At 41.9% G+C, this 17,723-nt stretch overlaps 1 protein-coding gene across 1 annotated transcript; it reads right to left on the reverse strand.

The window, feature by feature from the left end:
- Window positions 1-848: 848 nt before the first annotated feature.
- dact1 (dishevelled-binding antagonist of beta-catenin 1) lies at window positions 849-16,084 on the reverse strand. The gene is given in 5 exon segments (XM_029460602.1): window positions 849-4,794; window positions 4,796-6,570; window positions 8,427-8,540; window positions 8,909-9,038; window positions 15,345-16,084. Coding segments are annotated over 5 exon segments (2,688 nt in total). The 5' UTR covers window positions 15,615-16,084; the 3' UTR covers window positions 849-4,395.
- Window positions 16,085-17,723: the final 1,639 nt, after the last annotated feature.

Below are 17,723 nucleotides of genomic sequence, written 5' to 3' on the forward strand. Positions count from 1 at the left end.
TTAGCATGCTAACGTGCTAAACGTAAGTGATAGTGAGTCACTTCAGTCAGAGCAGAGGGAGAAGACGTAGAGCTGCCTGACTCGGGCAGACTCGAGGCTTATCAACATTATATTTATGATCCCTGCACATTTTGTGCAACAGTAGAAGAGATATATCTGTAGAATACAGTACACAGTATAAAGAATACACTATAATACTCTAAAACTTAGAATACAATAAATATGACAAACTACTACAACTAAAATATAAACAGGATAACATACTAAAGTTGTTTTTTTAATAACTGATGGTTTTGATGATGAATTTAGATTCAGTTGAGAAGTGAAATACTGACCCCTGTTTATTTGGAGCATGTGAATTACACATTGAACCTTTAAACAGAGCAACTAAATACTACGTTCCTCACACAGAATTATTTTTAAAGAGTTCTCTTTTTAATAAAAAGAAAATGAATGAAGTAATTGTTTTCCTTAATGTGTTTCCTGCTTTGTCTAGGTTGTTTATCACATACGGTATATGTTCTCATACAGATCTCAATGAACAAAAAAGGATTAAATATAAAACTAAGATGAGGAACATGGTGAACATCAGCATGTAAGTTTGCATGAGAGCTACGCTGCTGGTGTGGATAAATAGTAGTGAGATCGGAAATATGCAGATAAAAAGATTTCATACAGGGGTCACAGTCAGGGAAGTGTGAAGCAGCTTATTACACAAACACAGTGTAAATATCTTGTGATCGGGCTGAGCAGCAGGGAGACGGGTTATTACTGGATGCCAACTGGGACAAAACCCTCAGAGCTCCAGGTTGTCGGAGGAAACGGATGAATCCAGAACAAAGCAACGCTGATGTTAAAGTCCACATTTAATGAAGCATAAAAAGGTTAAGCACCAGTATTGGCATACACAGACATTATATAAACACTCACATTAGTAACAGTCATTTACAGTTGCATATATGATCATTTACAGGAGTAAAGTCAGATCAGTGTAAAACAGCTGACGAGGAGTCAAGTTTCACTTTTGGTTGAAGGTTTTTGGCTGTTAAGTTTTAAATATAAAGTGTTTCCAGAGTCATCAGAAGCTCAAAATAGCTATAACAACAGAAAGACGGAACGCGACAGCTGAAAAGACGCTTTCTGTGGCTTTTTAAAGCTTTGTGGGAGCTGTTTATATCTGGAACATGTAACCTCTGGACCAAAATAGACAAGAACAATGACTTTAAAGAGCTTTAAGCAAATAAATTTCCAGCTTGAGTGTTGGCATGGGCCTGCTGCTAATTTAAATGTAGCGCTCTGACATTTTATTATTCACTACCATTCCCAGAGTCAGATGAGGAGATGGATATCAGATTGATCTGTCTGTTTAGCCTAGCTTAGTACTAAGACTGAAAGCAGGGTCCTATGTTCCCCACCTTAATATCCTCTTAGTATGTTTCTCTAGGTCAAATGTTGAAATCACCCACCTACATCTTATAGCCTACAGATGTTATACGCCTTAAATGTTGTGGGCAAGACAGTTTTCCCATTTCTTCAGATAAATCCGCAGTGGCTGAACTGATTTTTCTATTTAAACCGCATTTGAAACGTCCATCTTCCTTCATTCATTTGCATTTGAACTGCAAAAATAACCCTAACAAATCTCTTACATTGTTAGTTTATATCAAGAACATCGGACATTAAGAACATAGGACACTTGGACGATAGGAATAGGTAGCTAATGTTATTATTTTAGCTACCATAACATTACCCATGTAGCTACAAAAACCTAAAACACGTAACATAATATTGATTGTGCTAGCTGTTTTGTAGCTATACTGGTTAGCAGTTACCTCCTGCTTCTTTGTGCTAAGCTAGGCTAACCACATGCTGGACTGCTCTGGACTGGACACACAGAGATCAATCTGATACCCATCTGAAATATCAGAATCTCATTTGAGAAACAAACATAAAACTGGACTGTTAATGAAAGTTATAATTGAAATAAATCACAATAAAAGAAAAACATTTGAACATTGTGTTGGTGAAAAGCTGGCTGTATCTGCTAAAACCAAGTTCAGTTGGTTGGTGTTGACATCCAGATCACCTAAAATGGAGGCTTTAATAGTATTTCAGTGACTTTATTAAACATTGTAGCAGTTCTGATGAAAAACCGGTAACATATTCTGATATTGACATTAAAGAAGTTGAAACAACAGTTAAATCTGCATGTATCTCCAAGGCATACATTTTGGAATTAAGAAAACGATCTGCTTACATTAGGTCTCATTGTGGAGAAACAGGTTCATTCCACTGATCTGAAAGCAGGAGAGGCCTAATCCCCAAAACCACACAATGAGGTTTCAACTCAACAGATAAAAAACACTAAAAAAACAACAAACGTTGGTCTGGTTTTCACCCATACATCGAAATGCTGTATAAATAGGTTATCATGGCAACAGTGGTGGTAGTGTTAAGAAAGAAACATCAGATTTAGTGTATAAATGTTATATAAACTGCGGCTGGACCAGCTTTCAGTCAGTACCATGTCTGGTATCCAATAAGCAAATATATTAGGTTTTAAATAGCTTTCATCAAAAAAATAACATCGTAAATCAGGACTGTGTAATAACAAGAGAAGCATTTACAGACGTTTGGCGTGCCGTGTCGGTGCGCTACAACGAAGGGCTAAGTTCATGTGATAATAAATACAAAACAAGGCTACATACAAATAACAGATTATAAGGTTACACCGTCCATCCTGTCCACTGACAGTTTATCTCAAAGTCTCAAAGTGCAGGAAATAAGGAGATTACTGCAGCAAGATACAACCTCAACACAATGTAGGAACATTTGAAGAACCTTCTGGACAACCTTCTAAAGAACTTTCTGGAGAGGCCTTAAGAAACATTTGAGGAACCACTTGAAGAACTTTCCAACTTTCCAATCAACTCTCCGAAGAACCTGACTACAGCCCCACTTCTTACAAAAGGCCTCAGTATGCTTCAAACACAATGCTTGTTGGACTGTCCAACAACTTCTGAAATCGAGGTGTGGCATGCTGTTGTTCCCATTTGTACAGTTTCTATAGTTACACACATGTTCCCCAAAACCATTTTTTGGAGACCCCCATAAGCCAACCAGTATTTCTCCACTGCAATATGAGTTGCTAGAGAGATATCAAGGAAGGCATTGGGAAGCAGGAGGAGGATACTGTGTCAACAGTCAACAGATAGAAAGACTTAGACTGCAGACGTGGACACGCTACACCTCGTAGCAACCATTTGGTTTGAAGCAGACTGAGACCTCGATTTCTCCGCTTAGGTCAACAAGGTTTATGCCGGCTGAGGCACTTGTTGGGCCAGGAAAGAGAGGAAATGAAGGAAGCCAATTTGATTGGCTAAAACAACATTCCAAACCAACCCTTCACTTCTCTACAAACTGTAGTTTCCCAAAAGCATCTAATGCTGCGTAAATCCTGAATGCAGGAATTTGATCGGCTGCTTGTAAGAACCAGAAACTTGCACGGAGATACAGTTTGATCCATGTGGACATAACCACCGGTTTATGACATTAGGTAAATCTTAAAAATGTTTATAAAAGTGTGCAAACTTCTCTAAGTGATATAGTTTACTGTTTGGGCAGCCATGTTGATTTGTTTGATATAGGAACTTATAAGTTCACGCTATATAGCGCCTTCAGATGTTTGGTGTTAATTGTGTTTAACCACAGTCCATGTGAACAACACAGTGCTGTGGTATGTGGCGTGGGAAACCAAAACCCCACATGATCCACATGAAGGTAAATTTAGACACAGGATGTTGATAAGATAATATTGGTTGCAGATGAAGTGGCTTATGGAACCTATGCAAGGTTACGGACAACACGATTATACACCACAAGATTCCTCCGTGTTCGTTTTTTAGCATTTAAGAATTATACACAAGCGAGAAGAGAAGGCAATAGAGGAGACTAACCTCCACATGTCACAACTTGTCACCTGCAGTCATGACACAATACTGGGTCGTTCAGATGGACTCGACTGATGAACATTGAAGGCCGTTTTTTGAAGGCGTCAAATGTACTTCATGAATACTAAACTAAAGAATAAAACATGATATGAAGGAGATAGTAAGTTAGGGGAAACTGTTTTTCTTGTCCGGAAAAATGTCACGCATGCTTTTACAAAGATGGATGACTGGTTTGCCGTTGTACCTCAGGGTAAAGTGGCTTGGATAGGGTTGAAATGTCAGTGTAGAAAAGTGTTTTTTTCCACCTCGTAAGTGTACCATGCAGCACCTGTCCTGCTACAGCACTGGCTGCTTTTCCATCTTTATGTACACTAGAATTGCATGGGTAAGGCCTCCCAACAGATCTGGTCCAGTTTGGCAAGGTGTTTTTCCGCCTGCTGCCGACTCATACGGTGGTCATGAGTTTGAGGGAACCCGACCTGAACCTAAGGATCTTCTTCTTCAGGTTGTGAGAGGCCTTGATCTTGACGAAGGCCTTCGCCTGAGCTGGAGTCATTTCCTGCCCCACTGCCCTGGCCCCAGTTGTCCCTAACTTGCTCCACCCCCTGCCCATTCCACCGGTACCACCTCCAGCCCCACCTCCTCCACTCTCTTCAGTATCACTTGTGGTGGCGCTCTCCTCCACATAGTCCTCCTCACTGGACTCACTGTCTCCAAAGCAGTTTGTGGTGTAGTTGGACTTCTCGTCCTCACTGGTGTCCACGATGGTGGAGTGAAAGAGTGATGCACACTCGGCTGAATACTCAGAGTCACTTCCCGCCACATAGGAGTATGGGCTGCTCACCTTCCTTAGCAGAGGGGAGGTACACATTAGCTGCAGATTGGCTCAACAACTCCTTTTTCTGCCGCCGCTGCGCACGCCTTAACGCCTCGTCATACGGTACCTCCATGATCGCACGCAACCGGCGATAATCATTTCGTTTGTACTTCGGTTTGGCAATGACCACGACTTGGTCACGTACGTGATTATGATGGTGGTGGTGACCATGATGGTGGTGGTTTCCGTGGTGATGGTGCCTGGATGCACCTGACCGCACACTGCTTAGTGTTGATGTGGCGTGTTTGTCCAGAACTCTACCTTCTGGGATGGATGCAGGAAGGCGTTTGATCCTGGAGGTGGACACCCCATGCGCACCGCCACCAGCTGCCCTCTTGGAGACCTTAATGTTGACAGAGCCTCCATCTTCCAAGAGCCGGATGTTTTTAGAACTGGACCGGTGGTGGGATTTATTACTTCTCTCTGACGTAGTCTCATTGTGTTCAGAGGCCCGACTCATCTTCATGGTTGTGGTGGTCTTCGCCTTAACAGTCTTGACATTCTTGCTGCCACCCTTGCGGAGTTTGACGTTCTGCCGCTGGGCGAGAAAGTACTTTGCGTTAACCATGTGACTCCCTTCTCCTTCTCCTCTCTCTCCTCCTGCTTCATCCTGACTCTGGTGTGAGAAAACTAGACTGGCTATCTCCGGCACTGACCTATCAACCTTCTCTGTCTGGAGGGCTTGGGGAGGCTTCAGGCTGTTATTGGGAGTAGCTGACGATGTTTTGATAACTGGTGGTGATCTGAGGAGCAGTTCCTGATCAGGAAAGTAACATGGCTGCTTGGAATCTTTAGGAGAGAAGTTAGCTTTGGGAATACCCAGCTCCCTGGAGTCTTTAGGCAGAGTAGCTGTGGACACTGCTGAGGGAGGAAGAAACCTTTTGCTTTTCTGTTTCATCAGACTGTTTGTATCAATATCCTTGTTAGTGACAGAAGAGCCATTTTGGATGGCAATACTGAGAGAAGAGCTGTTCTGGTTTTCTGCCAAGTCACTGTTGTTAATCTTGAAGCCATTTTGCATTGTATCAACACTGCCATTAGGGAAAACATTCTGGGTTTCCTGCTCCTCAGATTTACTTTCCACAGACCACTGCCTCTGAGGAGACGAGTTTTCTGCTGATGCTCCTCCAGCCGTCCAGGAGCATTTGAATTCAGACCCCCTCAGAGTCCCTAAACCGAACCCAGACACCTGCCTCACACACAGGCTGGCCTGCCTCAAGATGCTCTTTGATGGGTCAGTGCTGATGCTGGTTCTGGGTCTGCTAGTCCGAACGGGCAGGGCCCTCCGCTGCAGCAGACTGTAGATGTAGCTGTCCAGTCGCTTAAGGGAAGGAGTATGGGAAGAAAAAGAAGAGGGGGCCGGCCAAGAGGAGCTCTGAGATACGAAAGGAGCTGAAACAGAAGCGGAAACAGGGGAAGACTCTGGTTTGAGTCCTTCAACACCTGCCTCAACGCTTTTTAGAAGCCCTTCGTCTCTGCTAGGACCCAACATCTGTAGGAAGACTGGACTCTGGACGGCCACTGCATGCAGCGGGCTTGGGTAGCGAAAAACCTCACTGCCATTCCGGGCCACCAGGTCGCAGTGGTACTTAGACTGGGAGTCACAGGCGGCCACTAAGGAGACGGGGTCCAGGGTTGCTGGGTGAGGAGCCGAGAGCGAGCGGCGGACTGTACCAGAGGAAGACGAGTCATCACAAAGTCCTCCAACCAAACTGTCACACTCCAAACAGCTGGCCAGCTCATCTGAAGGAAGAAAGAGAAAGAATTTCACCTTATAAATCAGAGCCAGACACAGCTGCAGATTCAGGATATTCACAGATGTTATTTTAAGTCTTTGGATGGTGGAGGAGGAGTGAATGTGAACAGGGCAGCTGTAAACCACACGGCTAAACATTTTGCAGTTTCAAACATAAACATTCTAAATGGATCTAAATTTGTTTCTCGTTGCAGTGTTTCCTAATGTCAACAGCTGACAGGAAGTTAACTCTGACCAGAGCTGTTTCCTAGCAATGCAGTTCTGATGAAACGGTCTGTTGAATGTGGTAATGACCCTGTTTGGATCGGCTGCATTAGTAAGTGGAAAATTCTTTCCTGTGGAGACAGTGTGCTGTGAAATGTTAACTCTCCATGTTCACCACTGTTCCTGGATATGAAATTAAACTGATATACGAGTAAGAAACCACAATTTTCCCCCAATTTAGTTGAATTTAATTTTGGCTCACAAGTTTGAAAAATTCAGCTGAGACAGTTAGCAGTTAACATTATCGGATACCACAAAACTAATAAAAAGCATTAGCAAGGGTTAATGTTGATCCAACATGAGCCAACAAAGCTAATATTTTTTAACTTTGTGTTCATTCCTGAGGTGAGATACCGACAGTCTAAGTAACTTATCACCTGTCAGTTAGTAGAGAGGGCATCAATGACAGCCAGTAACATTTCTCGGCTACGGAGAGTCAAAGTTTAGAACTTTAAGGTTCGTTCCAGAAGTAAGAACACCTTTTTCACTATCTAAGAAATGACATGACGTTTGCTCATTGTGTTAATAAAAAAATTAATCCAGCCATAATTAAGTTTCCTTCAAAATGCATTTGCTGTATTTTCTAGGAGATAGGGCTGTTGTGAAGAATCTGATAATGCATTCAGTCACACAGGATCAAATCAGTACGTTTTGGGTGTGTTCACGCTTGTTATCAGATAATTCAAAACAGATGTTTGAGTGCCGAGTATGGACTGAGCCTCATTACTACTGGTCAGACAAAAACCCTGAAGCAGTCTTCAGAGAAAGTAGATCCTCATCACCTCATCTTAATTTTAAGATATCTTCCTGCAGAGAGCTGAAGCCGAGATATTTTATACATCCAGACAGTTGAGTGAGGAGACAGTGTGTGTGAGAGTGAGTGAGTGAGTGAGTGAGTGTGTGTGGCAGGTGTTAGCAGGCTAGTGTTTGAGTCGTATTATCAGAGGTGTGACAGTTTGAGCCTTCAGCAGGGAAACAGCTTCCAGATGTTTTGTCACGTCCAAACTAAAAAAACAAACAGACCAAAAAGGCACATACACACACACACACACACACACACACACACACACACACACACACACACACACACACACACACACACACACACACACACACACACACACACACACACACACACACACACACACTTCGGGGAACGAAGAAAAGCGGCCATATTGGCTATGAGATGCTTCTAATGGCCACAATAATAATCTGTTCTATTGTGGTGAACTTGATTCAATATGATATTATAAACAGTATATAAGTGGTTTATTTATTTTATCTTACAGTAATTGAAGGTGAAGATTAAAAGAAGGGCCTGAGATGCTCCGACACAAGCACTGATCAGACAAATCTGTTCCAAATAAAATAAAAACTCAAAATAGAATATACTGCTTGAGTTGATAGGATGACTTTTATTTTGAAGGTTAAACTTGCGGGTGAATTTGATTGCGTTTGTGACAGTGGAAGTGTGGGTCCGCGAGTCCGGGAGTGCGTGTGTTTACACAGCAAAGAACGACCACACGTGACATCAAACATCAGAGGTGAGGAGGTATAAGAGGATGAAGAGGACCTGTACCTGCAGACAGGAGGCGTCCATCAGCTTCAGCCATCGAACAGAAACACTCACTGAAGACCGAATTAGACGAGTTAGAGAGAGAGCCGGACGCCCCGTCGCTCAACTCATAGAAACCTGAGAGAGAGAGAGAGAGAGAGAGAGAGAGAGAGAGAGAGAGAGAGAGAGAGAGAGAGAGAGAGAGAGAGAGAGAGAGAGAGAGAGAGAGAGAGAGACCGTAAATATTCGTCTGTATACAGATGATACAGTTCTTTACAATTCAAACTTTGACCTCCAAACACAATAAATGAATAATTTATCACCTAAAACAAAAAAAGTACTTTAGAACTTTCTTCACAAATCCTCTTTATTCTGTTCAAAAGGTCGATAACAAAATAATAAATAAAATAAAATAAGTAAATCGTGTTAATGAACCGCTGATAGCTACATTTGAATCAATCACAAGTAATCTATTTATTAAATTCAGTTCAGAGGTTTTATGGTACCTGAGCTGGGTCGGCTGTCATTCTCCAGCTGGTCATGTGACGCCTCGGTGTCCAATCGCAGGTCACTAATCTGTCGGTCCAGCTCCTGTAACTGAGTGATGAGTCCAGCGTCCCTCCTCCTCAGACAGTTCTGATGGACACAGTAAGACATTGTGTAAGACATACAGTTCATCTCTCTTCCTGTTCCACATTTTCTTTTCCACACTTTGTGATGAAAATGAGTCCTGATCCCAGAGGGGACCAGAGGAAACTAGAACAGTCGGAGACAGAGACCAGAACAACCTGAATTGTTTACACTTGATTTAAAACCAATAAAAAGTGAATGAAGGCCAAACGGTTTGAAGCTCTTAAGTTTGTGAACAGACCTTAGATCTGCTGACAGTTAGTTTACAGTTGAATAACTTCAGTAAACATGGATGAAGGAGTGAAAACATCTGACACAGACAGCATGTTCAGAGATCTGAAGAGAGAAAGATGCAGCATTTGTGTGTTGAGCAGCTGGTTACAGTCTGATTCCTGTTACAGGACCTGGATGTTAGAAGGTGAACCGAGACTAAAGAAAAGTCAAATCTACAACAGTTTAAATTGAAGCTGCTTGGCTGAGCAGTGAGTTTATCATTGCAATGCTTTCATGTGAGTGTGTCTTGACGTGGGGAGGCACTGGAGAGAGTTCAGCATGCATTGCTTTCCTTTTATTTTTTTTATTTTACGCATGCCAGGGATGTGAAAGCCGGCTCACACAGATCTGGGCTCAGATATCAACATGTGATCTGTACCTTCGAGTTTAAAGTACTATATTTATCATGTGCACAACAATTACAGGGAAGCAGTCATTGGCTATTACAATGTTCGATCTCAGGCTTCCTCAAACAATGATCATTAAATATGATCGCAGACGATCCACAGCTGTATCATTCAAACCCTTCGACATCAGCCGTCTGGCTGCACTGCAGAGCTGCTCAGATGACGCAGAAACCCGGATAACTTTTTAAAATGAAACGCTGACAAGACGGGAGTCCAGAAAACTGCTCTTAGACATGTTTCTTCTTTTTTCCTCTCTGAACATCTGGCTGCTCTCTTTGCTTTGAGCCCGGAGCTGCAGATGAGTATCTGACACCAGAGGTCTGAGGTCATAGGACCCACACTACAGATGGAGCTAATAACCCTGAACACACTGATGATGATGACGAGCAGCTTCATCATCCCACACAAACTTTGTTGGAACAGAAACTCTCAGATCTGCTTTGACTGTTTTTAAAGGACCATTCTTGTGACTTCTCACATCATTTCATCCGTGCTGATCATTAATGAATTTGTTTTCTATTCAAATGATCCTGCAGAGAGAAAATCCATTACAGTTAGAGTTTAGGAAGCTTTAAGCTTAAGTTATGTTGTCCATCCGCTGAGAGCTAAGATATTTTGAGACCCTCCCTGTGGGACACTCTGTATATTCTTGGCTTACAATTATCACTGACATGTGCGGTATGTGATTTTATCTGGAGAGCTGCCAACAGACAGAGCAGGCAGGGACAGAAGCGGCTACTGGTAAATGTTGACAGACTGATCCACCGACAGCTGATAACAGGCTTCACATTATCAAACAACAACTGCCTGTATCACTAAAACTGAGGAATCTTTTGGATGAGTGGATGAAAGTGGAAATTCTCACATACGAGCAGAACAAAGGCTAATATCTAATAAAAGATGGTAATTACATGTAGTGTAACTGCTTAACATGAAAAATATGTATGCAAGCAACTAACATGATCTTTATAAGGCGATACAATGTCAAAGTTGTGTTTACATCCTGTTGCATTGCCTCTAAATGTCCAATATATATATATATAAACATGTGGACGGTATGCTCCTTTAAAAACTCTGCAAAACTGATGACTCGCTGACACAACGCTGCTTATTTTAGGACACACACACACACACACACACACACACACACACACACACACACACACACACACACACACACACACACACACACACACACACACACACACACACACACACACACACACACACACACACACACACACACACACACAGCATGCGGGTAATGCAATCATGTGCTGCATTCCTGAGACGGAGCTGCAGAGAGCTGCAGAGAGCTGCTGATCCTCTTTCAAACAAACATCTCATCAATAACTGATCAGTTACAGACTGATCTCAGAGCTGTGACCACATGACCCCCAGAAGACCTCAAAGAGGCATCAGAAAGGGAAAGAAAAAAGTCATTTCCCACACACACACACTTATCACTTCTCATTGGGACACTGACCATATCCTAGGCACTCTCAATGTCCTGCTATTTTTCCATTTGAATCATTTGATTTATTGAGCCCTTTGAACCGTTGTTTTGCATGTGGACACACCTCCAACACAGCTGTTGACTATCATGCAATTATGGGCTGTAGTTGCTCACTTTTGATTGTCGACATATCCTGACAAATATCCTTCTGAGTGAAACATCGACTCTTTTTAAAGGAATCAACGCAGGAGGTGATAAGTGTGTGCGGGAATTTCCTGCATCCAAAGAAGACAAAGTCAATAGTGCCTTCTACTAACTTAGCACCAGTACAAGGTCCCAGTTTCTTCCCCATGAGAACCAGGGGTCAGATGGTCTCTTTGGTATGAGCAGCATGTTCAAACACACAGCGACGCTCCTCCAGCTGTTTGTCCCGTCAACCAGCTGACAGCCGAGCCACGGCAGGAAGTGATGTCACACACACACAAACTTCCTGTCTCCAACCTGAGTCCATTTATTCAGCACAATGCCATCGGCAGCCCGAGCCCTGACCTTTGACCTCTGACCGTCCAATACAAGGTCAGAGATCTATAAACAGTTTGTTTAAACCACCCACATTTCACATTCTGGATATCTGGATCAGTCTCTGTTAGCTCAGTATTTGTCTCCATCAACTCCAGAGGGAAACACAGAACAGTGTGGGCGGACAGATAAGCAATGAGCTCCGTGAAGATTCATCTGATCATTCTCTACCAGAGACACACAAACTGTTGTCATCTACAGATTATTATAAAGTTTTAAACCATCAGACTTCAGTCCTGAACACTGAGAGGATTCATCGTCACGATGTTTAAATAAAGCAAACGAGTCAACAACTTTGTCTCTAGATACTGAACGCATCATGAGTTGTTCTGCGTTCTCTGTACGGAGTCTGCTGGTCTCTAGGAAACTGATGTATATAAATATTACTAATGAATTGCACTGAATGGCAGACCAGGTTTAAAGTCCAGCACAGACCTTTGCCAGGACCAGACCCGGTCTCCTGAGCTTCCTGCAGGCAGTTTACCGTGAGTGAATTCTCAGACTATGTTTGTGTCTCAGCTGCTTCGTCACAGAGCTGAAAGTTGATCTGCAGAGTTTCCAGCAGTTCGCAGGAATCTCCATTTGTTACTGCTTACAGACGGGGGCGGGGGGGCAGCTAATCTGATCCAGATTCAAGTTTAGAGCTGCAGCTGCGGGACGGACAGAGTCCAGAAACCAACATACGAAACAGATCAAGAAAGCACACGACTCCGTCCTCAAAGAAGAAGACAGAACAGAGATCAAATGTTCTGTCTTCAAAAACACAAACCAGAAACACTGAGACTCTAATCAACACCAAACATCTCAAAATAACAGCTGAAGTCGTCTAAAGGTTAACATTCAAAGCAAAAACAGCTGTCGATCACTAGTAAACACCACGACTGTTTCCTTTTTCACAGGAACATAAAAGAGCATTGGAAGATGTGGATGTGACCGTTTGAAAAGTAAATATTAAACATCTCCAGCCTCCTGACTGAAGCTCCTCTCTGCGGTTTGACTTCACACCGACTCCACTTCAAAGCTCTCACACCGACACACCGACGTGTCGCTGGCCTGACGTGTTAAAAGTTGCACTTGAACGCAGCACGGACGACAGCTGACAGTCAGCTGACCAGCCATCAAACATCACGTCAAGTCTGGACGTACACAAACATTTGTCACAAAGATCTGAGACTGAAGACGCTGTTCACACGTGAAGATCTGCACTCACAGTCCAACACCTGTAACCACAAGTAAATCTCTTCTTCTTCTATCAGACGACAAACAACCCACAGTCTGCTCTTCAGTAATCAGATTACACTCAACTTTCTCCAGTAATCTGAACTCTTAAACCTGGTTTCTGCAGCTTTACCAAGTTTTAATATACAGAATACAAATTAATACCAGGTTTCACCATCAAATGTATTCCAGTCTTTAATTTTACATTCTTCCGTTTCATATGTATATATGTTACTTATTCCTGCATTTTACTTGCACAATTATGTCTCTTGCACTCATTTATTGCACTATTCTATTTCTTAATTTCTTTTATTATGTCTAAAGTAAACTTTGTTGCATTGTTAGAGGATCCTGGGATTTAAGATTACGCTGTAGCTGTTGAGCATCTGACAAAAAAGCCTTTGAAAGCGGCCAAAGTATTATAATATGATGGAAAACCAGCAGAGACGATGTGACCTACAATTATTTTTAGATCAAAATGTTTTCAGTACATCGCAGCTGTTTAACAATAACTCATCACAACATCATTAATGTGACCTGTTTAAGGAGCAGAAAGCAGATGGATGGATTAACTCATTAAAAATAATGAAGTTGACCTAAAGACACAAAGTAGTCCCTGTCCTTTAAGTAGAAATTAGTTTTAAATAGGTCGACGTCCCTCATGTATGAGTCTATTTATATACAAATATATAAATACATACAATAGTCATTTATATTCAATGCATATATATATATATATATATATATATATATATATATATATATATAATTAATATATACAGGAGGGAGCCTGAGATCTATTGACTGCTTCTCTGAAATTGTTGTGCATATGACAATAAAGAAGTCGAAGCTTCACGTAGACGACTTCATCTGAGATCAACAAAAACATCTCTGCTTCACTGTTACCGTGTTTAAATCTGACGGCAGCGAGAGGAAGGGTTCACACTGAGGATCTGTCTGTAAAAGAAGCTCAACCGTTCTGCTGTGTGTGTGTGTGTGTGTGTGTGTGTGTGTGTGTGTGTGTGTGTGTGTGTGTGTGTGTGTGTGTGTGTGTGTGTGTGTGTGTGTGTGTGTGTGTGTGTGTGTGTGCGCGCGCTTCAGGCCACATCAACTAATCACGCCTCTTTAATTGAAAACACACACACTGGTTTAATATCTTAAACCTGGAAATACTGAAACTCCTTCTCTGTGGGGGGTGGTGTCCGAACCAGTGGAGTCAATTCTGGTCAAACATACCCCCCCCACCCCCCACCAACACAGACATAACACATCATCCATGACATCATCATAGACATAGGTTATTATCTCACATTAAAGACGCAGATGAACTCTAATAAACACATAAATAAGAATAACAGACTGAATATGACTCCATCAACAGTAATTACCTCCGCTAAGGAAGAACCCATTAAACTTTAGGAGCGGATCCAAATTACGGATGAATACACAAACAAAGTTTCACTGCATTTGTGATGCATTCATGTGGTGTCGGTATAAATCGGAAAAATGTGTTCCCGACTGGGAAAATTCATGTGACGTCGGAACATCAACACTTTATATAATATAATTGCAGCATTATGTAAAATATATAATATTTTGTATTATTTATTTTCAGATTACAATTTTGGTTTATGTACAATAGATTACAAAAGCATCTTTAAAATATGTCCAAACGTGTTGGAGGAGTTCCTCAGGGATTTATTCTGGATCCTTCACTTTTTTTATGACTATAATATTTTTTACTTTAATTTGAATTCCTGGTTCTGGTTCTGGTCCAGAACTGTTTCCTCTGTTTATTTATTGCTGAAACAAATCTTTTAGCTTCTCATGAAGATTTTTCTTCACCGATTACAAATATTAACAACATTTATAAATGTGTGCAAAGAAATTCATTCTTCACCTTTGAACCAGAATATTTTAAAAGGTGCTTTTCACCAAACCTCACGGTCTTCCTGAGGATGAGGTGTTAAAGGGACAGTTCACACCAAAAATCAAAACTTTATATTTACCTGTAGTGCTATATATCAATCGAGATTGATCGTTTTTTATATGAGTTGCCCAGTGTTGTCTGACTTATCTCAAACATAACGGTACTATGTGGGGCTTTTCACTAATTGTAAAGTACCGTTTGGCCCATTTCTTGTATGAAAGGTGCTATAAAAAAAATGAGAATTATATATATTATAGGTCAAGTTTCTGCAGTCTGTCTATTTATCATATCATCTATTTCTATATTCTATATATCCATCTATATCTATATATCTATATAAAAAAGAGAGACAGACCCCACCTTCACCCCTGACCTCACACCTGAGTCATTCCGACCCAGACTGTGTTCATAGAGGTCAGAGGTCACGAGGCAGACAGGTCAGGACCTACCAGCTGTTTCCTGAGCAGCAGGATGTTCTCCTCCAGGAGCTTCTCCTCGGAATTTAGCTGAGCCTCCCTCTGCCGCTCCTCGTCCTTCTCCTTCCCTTCTCGGAGCTCCAGCGCAGTCCGGACCAGCACCGCCTGCCGCTGCCGCAGGTACTCCAGCTCCTCGAGCCCGGACACGGTGGCCTCTAGCCGCTCCCGCACCGAGCGCTGCCGCTCCGCCGCCTCCGCGTCAGCCGCGGCTCTGTCCCGCCTGGAGGGCGCGGACAGCGGCATCTCCTCCGTCAGATTCTCCAGTGTGAGTTTAGGGTCTCTGCAGCATCAGGGTCCGGAGTACATGCAGGACCTGAACAGCATGGTGCGGGAAGACGCTCTGCAGCAGATGAGGCAGCAGAGTCAGATAAACTGAGAGGAATCACCTGGTTCAGTTACCCAAGTAGATAACGGGGTTATAGGGACCTGGTTCAGGGAATAAAGGGCTACACGGACCGGGTCAGAAAGTGAATCCAGACTCAAATCCCCAGACTGCTTTCCTCTGCAGCTCCCAGTATCAACCGGTGGTCTCAATGGCCAACTGCAGACACACAGGTGAAATTAATCCGGTTAATGAGTCCCGGGTCCAGCCAGGTAAAGGTCCATGTAAATCCCAGCATGCTCCGAGGCAGGCGCGGTGAGTAGATCCGTCAGAAAGAAGCAGAGAGTCGGACTGAGCTCCGTGCTGCTGCCGCTCCTCCTGCAGCTCCGTCCGGACTGACCGACAGCTTCACGGTTGCACGGAGTCCGGTAAGCCCCGCCCCCTCCACCGAGCCGTGGACTTCAGTAGCAATGAACACACGCGCACTTTCCTTTAGTCACCTTCAAAATAAAATATCTGTGTGAACTCATGAAGATAAGAGCTAAAAAAAAACAAGACAGAAGTGAATGTATCATTTATCTTTAGTTACTTTGCAGATAATTAACACACAATATGATCAACAATTAAGTTAAGAAACCCTGGTTTAACCCAACAAGTTAAGCCTTTTCTTAGACAAAGAGATTACAGTCCAACATGTCTTTAGTAGCTTTATTTAGGAGGGCACATTGACACAACTTCCTGTCTGATTGTGTTGATTTGTGTGAACTTGATGCTCTCTGAGTCCTCCGTCAGGTCCTAAAGCCCTCTGCTCTCAGCTTCTGTTCAACATAAATCATATTTATTAACTGTTTGTCAAACTCGGATGTGTCATTTCATGTGTGCATTTACAAGTATTTATATAAAATATACTGTGAAATATTTGTACACTGCTGAGTTTTTACACATGTTTCAAAATAAAAGGATTTGAACATAATGTTCGTCTTTTACAGAATTAAAATTCAATATAATATGAAACACAACGTTTTAAATATTTCTCATCAAAGCTTCAGTGACATCTTCTCCAGGTTTGAATATTTTTGTTTGAATACATTTCAAATCAATATTATAAATTATAAATAAGATGTTTTTTTTATTTCTTACTAATAAAGTTTGTTCAGAATAAATAAAAACAATAAAAATATGTTGAGTCATATCCAGTTGTGACGTACAAACAATATAATACTATCTACAGTATATCTAATAATAATGTAATGTAGTGTTTACAGTAAATCCACATCACGTGACTTAATCTTTATTGTTCTCTGTATATAAACCAGCATCTGAACAAACGGTGTATTAATGTGTCTCTGTGTGGTTTTTGGGTCATTTCAGCCTCTTTAGTGAGTCTTTCATGTATTAAGCGTTAATGAGGTTGACTGAGGAGCTGAGGGCAGCGTCACCTGCTGCTGGGACCACTAATCTGATTTTATTTTAATGTGAAAGTCTTAATCTGTGTCTTCCTAAATACATAAATATGATTTAAAATCTGAGTTTTAGTTTAAAATCTAGATAGCAGAGGGGGGCAAGCTGCCTGTCTGACTATAGCTTCAATGACTTCCGTTTCTTGATTTCAAGAGAAAAATTTGTTCTAATCTGACTCTTTAACACTCACGTTAATCTGCTGAGAAAGTTAATCAGCTTCTCACCTATCGACCAATCAGAAGAGCCGACTGGATCAAAGAGGCCACTGAGCTGGAAACAAACAAAAACCTGTTAAAGTTTGTTGAATGTGAAGCTATAAAAAGCTGTTCACTTCAGTTTCCTGTAAACCATCATAAACCTGAAGAAAATGTGTGAGGACAAGATTTGTTGCCATGACAACGGAGGTCATTGTTGGTGATACCTGGTGATGGAGGAGAAATCACAGCAGGTCTGAAGATAAGTCGGCTGAGTTTTTGTATTAAAGTGGCAATAGATTGCTTTTGCTTATCATTATGAAGTAAATGTTGATTGCACAATGTAATGGTTATAGAATAATGACATCATTGGCA

This window comes from Cottoperca gobio, chromosome 22 (assembly GCF_900634415.1).
Source record: "Cottoperca gobio chromosome 22, fCotGob3.1, whole genome shotgun sequence".
In the NCBI taxonomy this organism is placed as follows: Eukaryota; Metazoa; Chordata; class Actinopteri; order Perciformes; family Bovichtidae; genus Cottoperca; species Cottoperca gobio.